Source organism: Dipodomys spectabilis, unplaced genomic scaffold (genome assembly GCF_019054845.1).
Source record: "Dipodomys spectabilis isolate Male_0828 unplaced genomic scaffold, ASM1905484v1 ptg000145l, whole genome shotgun sequence".
NCBI lineage: Eukaryota > Metazoa > Chordata > Mammalia > Rodentia > Heteromyidae > Dipodomys > Dipodomys spectabilis.
Window position 1 is genome coordinate 17,538,254 of NW_024870822.1, and position 7,257 is coordinate 17,545,510.

The window sequence follows — 7,257 nt, forward strand, 5'->3', positions numbered from 1 at the left end:
AGAGTACTTACCACATGTTACAAATACAATGCAGGGCCAGATGTGATGGCACACATCTGTACTCCCAGGAGGTAGAGGCAGAAAAATCATGAATTTCAGGCCATGCTGGGCTATACAGTAAAAACTTGTCTCAAAACCAAGAGGGAAGTCTCTCCGTTTGAGCACCCAAAAAGCTTGACTATTTGCCTGCTTGTCTTTGTCTGCTTGCTTGTTTACTCAATAAAACTCTGCCAAGTTTTCTTATCATTAAAGTAAATGCTCAAAGGAGAGAATTACAGTACAATATATACAATATATATACAACATATATATCATATACATCCAAGATTCCACATCATTATATCGTTCATATCATACTACTTAAACACCTCACAGGGTATAACCAAAGCAAATTACAATTTCATGCCTCTCATGTTCTCACACTTTATCCATACATATTCCCCTCAACCATTTCTTTCAAGAACAGTTCCCTTTCCCCCTTAAGAGCATCCAAGGATCCACCTGGCACATCCAGACAATATCTCTCAGGGCCCCTACCTTTCTGATTCCTCTCAGCTCAAGAAGATGCATTTGATCAACTCGATCATTCCCACCAAAGATCAGAGCTGTGATGAAGGCAATCAGGATGTGAACTCAACAAATACCACCCCACCACCAAGAGGGATTCTACAGTGAGTTGTGTCATCCAAAGGATTCAGTGTAGTTACAGAAAGCCCGGGGCATCTGTCAGCAGGACCAGCCTACAATAGCCTCCTCACCTTGAGCCAGTAAATAGGATTGCTGATGTGGTCAATAGTGGTTGACAGACCTGAAGCCTGATTAGAAGGGGTACTGACAGGACTAGTCCCTGGCCCCTGACAATCTATCCTCAGGAAGCATGACCAAGATCCTGTCCCTAATCGTTTAGCAATTGACCAGCTTTCTACTCCCAGCCACATGGAGCATCCAGAACTCTGAAGCTACTAGGAGCTGACAAATAGCCCTGTTTCCACCTGACCACTACTATCACCTTCTCCACCTTCCAGACCATCTGTCTTGACATAGTGCCCAAGCCTGAGCTTTGGACTCAGGGAAATGGGCTGAGTCAGAGCTCAACTTGTTCCTTCTGAGTCACATTTTCTGTTTGGGTTTTTTTTCCATTAACCCCTAGCAAAACCCTCAGACTTCCTGGGAACCAAAGTTTTAAGTTATATACCCTAAAGGTGACCCATGGGGGGAGTGTGCAAAAAGACACTTACCTGTCCCATTCAGTGTGATGTTGTACCTCTGGGGAGTATCCAAGGAGATGTGCCATACCACACACTGGTAGGTAGTCCCAGAGTCTTCCCCAGAGGACTTTATGTTCAAGCTGCTGGTAATGTTAAATGTACCATCTTCATTCTTGAGAAAGGGACTCCTGGTGATGTCCTTAGTGACTTCTTGAAACTGGGGAACCTTTGGGAGCCTTTTCTCCCATGTTATATTAGTGTTGGGAGGGTAGAACCCATTTGCCTCACATATAAGATATGTTTCTTCATTATTATTCACTGTGTGCTTCTCTTCAAACAATTTGCTGTGTGGCAAAGCTGTCATGGAAGAGAAGGTACATAATTAGGATCAGGACCAACACACAGTCCCCCCCACTCAACCTTACCCTCACTGACTTCTATGATACCTGTACCCCTCTGTATTACTCTTATTATGGCCAAGCAAGACAAAAAACATCAGATATCCACTTTTTTTTTTAAGATGGAGTCTGAGACATAGATAATGCTGCAACCATGTCCAGCATTAGGCTGGAGACCCATCAATTCCAGACCAGACTGGGAACTCCTTGATGGTTGGTAGGAACTAGCTCACTATCAGCCAGATGCTTGAATGGGGTTTTACTGAAGCTAAATATTCTGAGTATGTTAGTGCCAGTGTCAGTAAGATGCTGGCATAATGTCACCTCACCTTCACAATAATTTTCTTAAGCTTTACACAGTAAAGTTTCTTGAGCTAGTTTGTGTTAGACACAGATTCTTCAGAATCCAAAGAAAGCCTTGGGATATTGGTATGGTAGAGACTACTAATTCTAAGCATTTTTAACTGGACGTGATACATTTAGAGTAAAGTTACATCGCCAATTTTTACTGCAAGTGGGTAGAGCCATGTAAACATAGGGTCTAGTAGTTTTGGATATACTCAAAAGTGGAAACATCTCCTAGGAAGTATCCTTAAATAGAAACTGTGGTAGTGGTGAAAGAATAGACCAAGAGATCAATGGGACAGAACAAGAGGCCCAGAAACAGGCACACACAAATATAATCCACTAATCTTTGACAATAAGTAAAAGCAATTCAATGTTGAAAAATGAACTTTGTGTGTGGGAGGGTCGTTGAGGAGGGACGGGATGGTAGGGGAAAAACAAAGGAGGAGGCAACAATGCTGGATAAGAAATGTACTCATTACCTTGCTCATGTAACTGTAACCCCTCTGTACAGTATTTTCAAAATAAAAAACTTATTAAGAAAAAGAAGTAAAACCAAGTCAATAGAAAAAGTCTTAAGAAAAAAACAAATGGTGCTAGAATTATTGGACATCTATCCATATGAAATAAATACACAAAAAATTTAGACAGAGACATTATACCTCATAAAAATTAACTCAGAATGAATCACAGACCTAAATGGAACAATAAAATATCTAGAAGGTAACATAGAAAAAAATCTAGATGGCTGTGAATTTAGTCATGTGTTTTAAAATATAATGCCGGAGCTGGGACATAGCTCAGTGGTAGACTTTGTCTTGCATGCATGAAACCCTAGGTTTGATCCCAGCCACACCAAAAAGGAGAAAAAAAGAAAGAGAGAGAGAAAGAAAGAAAAAGAAATAAGTACACTGGTGCCAAAGCATAAATTATAAAATAAAACTTGATAAGTTGATTAAGAACTTCTTAGAGCCACTAAATAATCAGCAGGGAGATTAAAAATTTTAAACTTGGGGCTGGGAAGGTGACTCAGTGGTAGAGTGATTGCCTTGCATGCATGAGGCCCTGAGTTCGATTCCTCAGCACCACAAAAGCAGAAAAAGCCTGAAGTGGCGCTGTGGCTCAATTGGTAGAGCACTCACCTTGAGCTGAAGAGCTGAAGAACAGCACCCAGGCCCAGAGTTCAAGCCTCAGGACAGACAAAAAAGTACTGTATCTAACACATAAAAAGAACTTTTAAAAAGCCAGTAATAGCTGGGAGTGGTGGTGCATGCCTATAATTCCTGCTAACTGAAAGATTCCCTAGGGCTCAGTGAATGCCCCACTGGATCTCAGCAGAAATATTAATAGAATAGTATCAGATTATACCCAACACATATTACCCAAACTGCAAAATAAATACTTAGAGTTCTTGTTGATACAAATAAATGATCTAATATATCAATAAAGAAAGACATCTCCCATGCAGAGATAAATTAATATCCAATGAAGTATGTCCAGCATCCTTTTATAATAAAAATTCTGAAGAAGCCAAGAATAAAAAGGGCATATCTGAACTTAATAAAGGCTATATATGACAAACTTATAGCCAACATTCCCTCTAAATTCATTTAGGAACAAGATAATGGTATCCACTTTCTCTATTTAATATGGTGCTAAAATTCCTAGACAGAGCAAGACAGGAGAAAGATATAAAAGAGATTCAAGTAGGGAAAGAAGATGTCAAATTTTCCCTATTTGCAGATGGTATTTTCCTATATTTAACACACCCCACAGACTCCACCAAAAAACTTCTATATCTAAAAAACACTTTTAGAACCATAGCAGGATACAAAGGCAACACTCAAAAATCAGTTTTCAGTACACCAACAGTAAACAGGCTGAGAAAGAAACAATCCAATTCACAGTAGTCTCAAACACAATAAAATACCTAGGTATTAACTTAATCAAGAAGTGAAAGACTTCTACAATGAAAATTATAACACCCTGAAGAGAGAAATTGAAGAAGACACCAGAAGACAGCAAGACCTCCCAGGCTCATGGATCAGCAGAATCAGCATTATGAAAATAACTATCATACTGCCAACAGAGTCAAAGTAATACCTACCCAAGTCATTCTTCACAGAAATTGAAAACAATCCAAAAATTCATATGGAAGCATAAAAAAAAACCAACTAGCAAAAACAATTGAGTAAAAACAGCAACACTGGAAATATCACAGTACAGACTTTAAATTATATTAAAGACATAGTAATAAAAACAGGTTGGTATTGGCACAAAAAAATATGCAGCTATCCTATCTCAAAGGAGATAATTCCTTACATTCTAAGTGTGGGCTGCAAAGAGTGCCATCCTTTCCAAGACTACCATATGGATATAGCATAAATGTAAACAGGAAAAAGTAATTTCACAGTGAAGAGACTAGACAAACACAATTTCACTTAGGGCTTAAGGTCAACACCAATGTCACAAATTACAGGGGTTGTGGGGGTAGCTCAGAAGAGCACTTGCCTGGCAAGTGCAAGGGCCTGGGTTCCATCCTCGGCTCTGAAAAACAAAAAGAAAGAAGAAAGAAGGAAGAAGAAGAAGAAGAAGGAAGAGGAAGAAGAAGACGAAGGAGGAGGCAGAGGAGGAATAGGAGGAGGAGGGGGAGGAGGAGGAAGGAAGGAAGGAAGGGGAGGAGGAAGAAGAAGGAAGGGGAGGAGGAGAAGGAAGAAGGAAGGAAGGAAAGAAGGAAGGAAGGAGAAGAAGAAGCTAAAAAGACCCAAAATGAAGAAAAAAGGCAACAAATTATGCCATTTCATGGGATGTGAGGAAAAATACTTCACCTCTGTGATCATCCTCCAAAAATCAAAGCCCCAATCTAGCAAGAAAAACAGTATGGATACCCAATAGAGTGGAATCCTACCACATACTGAGCCAATACTGCTCAAAGCTGTCAAGAATATCAAAACAAGGAAAACATGAGAAATTTATCATAGCCAAGAAGCTAGGGAAACATAACAAAAGTAAAGTGATATTCCAGATGGGATCCCCAAACAGAAATGTGTGTGTGTGTGTGTGTGTGTGTGTGTGTGTGTGTGTGTGTGTGTGTGTGTGTGTGTGTGTGTGTATAAATAAGAAAATTTGAATACAGGCCCTAGTAGTAATTAATCAATATAAGTACCATATTAATGATAGGGGAAATGGTATTCAGGAGTGGGAAATAATTAAGTTAAAATGAGGCCATCAGTATGGAGCCTAATTTATTATAACTAGTGGGCTTATACAAATAAAGGAAGCAGGACACAGATATATTCAGAGAAGAAAGACTATGAGAACTACTTAGGATCTGACAGCCTTAGGAGGGAAGCTTCAGAAGATATCCTGCTGACACTTTGGTCTTGGACTTTTAGTCTTCAGGATTGTGAGAAAATAGACATATTAGTTAAGCCAACCAGTTAGCAATATCTTGTTATGGCATCCCTAGAAAATAATATATTCACCAAATACATCCCTACTTTATAACAGAATAAAGAAGAATTCAATAAAAGAAATGTTGGAGTGGGATGTGGTGGGCACACCCATAATCCCAACACTCAGGTAGCTGAGTCAGGAGGATCATGAGTTTGAGGTCACCCTGGACTATATAGTAAGACTTGTCTCCCCCCAAAATGTATTTGAGAGCTGTTATAAGCCTACCCTGGGAACCTCCCTAGCATAGAAGAGGCACTTAGTGGGACATTTTCATACATTATCTTGGGAAAGTTCTGATCCAAAGATATTCCACAGTTGGCCCAATCATTCAGTGTGCAAATAGCAAAGCTGGAATCGAATTCTGATCTATGAAGTCAGATCCCAGCATTTCTCTCCCTTGCCAGCTTCTTTTATTTCTTCATTGAAGACCCAGTGTCCATACAACAGGACAGTTATTTAACCACTATGGCTATTACTTCTTTTTTTGTTTTTTTGTTTTTGTGGGCCATGGGGCCTGTACTCTGGGCCTGGGCACTGTCCCTCAGCTTGTCAGCTCAGGGCTAGCACCCTACCACTTGAGCCACAGTACTTCCTGCTTTTTCTGCTTATGTGGTACTGAGGAATTGAACCCAGGGCCTCATGCATGCGAGGCAAGCACTTTACCACTGAGCCACCTTCCCAGCCCCGGCTATTACTTCTTAAATATCTGCAACAGACTGAGCCATGATGCTAAGCTTTTCACCTGCATTTTTCATAGACTCTTCCCTATTTAGGTAGATATTGTTTTGGGTAAATGAGAGGGGCACTGAAATTCAGTTATTGAGAACGCACCTGAGGCTATTTGTTTATAAAAACCCACATCTAGACTCAGACTCTAAACCCTGTGCTGTACTTGGCCCATCTGCAGCGCCACACCAAGCTCCAGCACCATGGGAACAGGACATTGCCCTTAGGTACCTACCCACAACTTTTACCAAGATGGTGCCTTCTGCCTTCTGAGGGGTAACTGTCACCTCACATCGGTATTCTCCCTCATCTCTCAACTGGACCTCAGGCAACTGTAGTGAGGCGTCACCCCTCTTCAGCCCTGTTGGAGACACCATGGCCCCGGGTCTAGATGATTTTAGATTATCTCCATGAAACTCAAACACCATGCTCTCTGATTTAGACATCTGACTCGTACAAAACCACCTGATCCCCATCATTGTGGTATCCAGGTATGGAGAGCCAGGGATTATGCAGGCTATGGTGACATTGTCATTCAGGGACACCGTCTGTGTCTTCCCTGCCATCTGCACTTCCAGGGAACCTGTGGCAACAAGAGACATCTTGTTATGAGATCCTTGGTTCTCTCATACACTAGCAAGTAATCAACATTTCTTGGAGTGGGCAGAGAAGGACTTAATACAAAAGCTTTCTTAGTAATCCACATGAGATGTTTTTCTTTCTTTTTCAAGCTTGTTTTGACTGCTGTAGGTTCCATGTAATGCCATGTACATTTAAGAACCACCTTGTGGATTTCTATAAAGACGTCAACTGAGGTTCTGATCAGAATTGCACTGAATCTGAAGATCAATTTGGGTAATATCTTAAAAATGCTAAGTTTTCAGGCTGGGAAAGTGGCTCAGTGGTAGAGTGCTAGCCTTGCGTATGAGGCCCTGGGTTTGATTCCTCAGCACCACATACACAGAAAAGTTTGGCTGGGAGTGGCACTGTGGTAGAGCGCTTGCCCTGAGCTGAAAAACGGGGACAGCTTCCAGGCCCAGAGTTTAAGCCCTGCGATCAACAAAACAAAACAAAAAATGCTAAGTTTTCAGTCCATGTATGACATGTTGCTTTTGTTTTGTTGT

General features: G+C 40.8%; 1 protein-coding gene across 1 annotated transcript; it reads right to left on the reverse strand.

Moving 5' to 3' along the window:
• Positions 1–789: 789 nt before the first annotated feature.
• Ncr3lg1 (natural killer cell cytotoxicity receptor 3 ligand 1) lies at positions 790–6,735 on the reverse strand. Its single transcript, XM_042691755.1, has 3 exons — positions 6,369–6,735; positions 1,239–1,565; positions 790–815 (listed from the first exon to the last, which is right to left on the reverse strand). Exons 1-3 carry the CDS (start codon positions 6,733–6,735, stop codon positions 790–792), a joined length of 720 nt encoding a protein of 239 aa, XP_042547689.1.
• Positions 6,736–7,257: the final 522 nt, after the last annotated feature.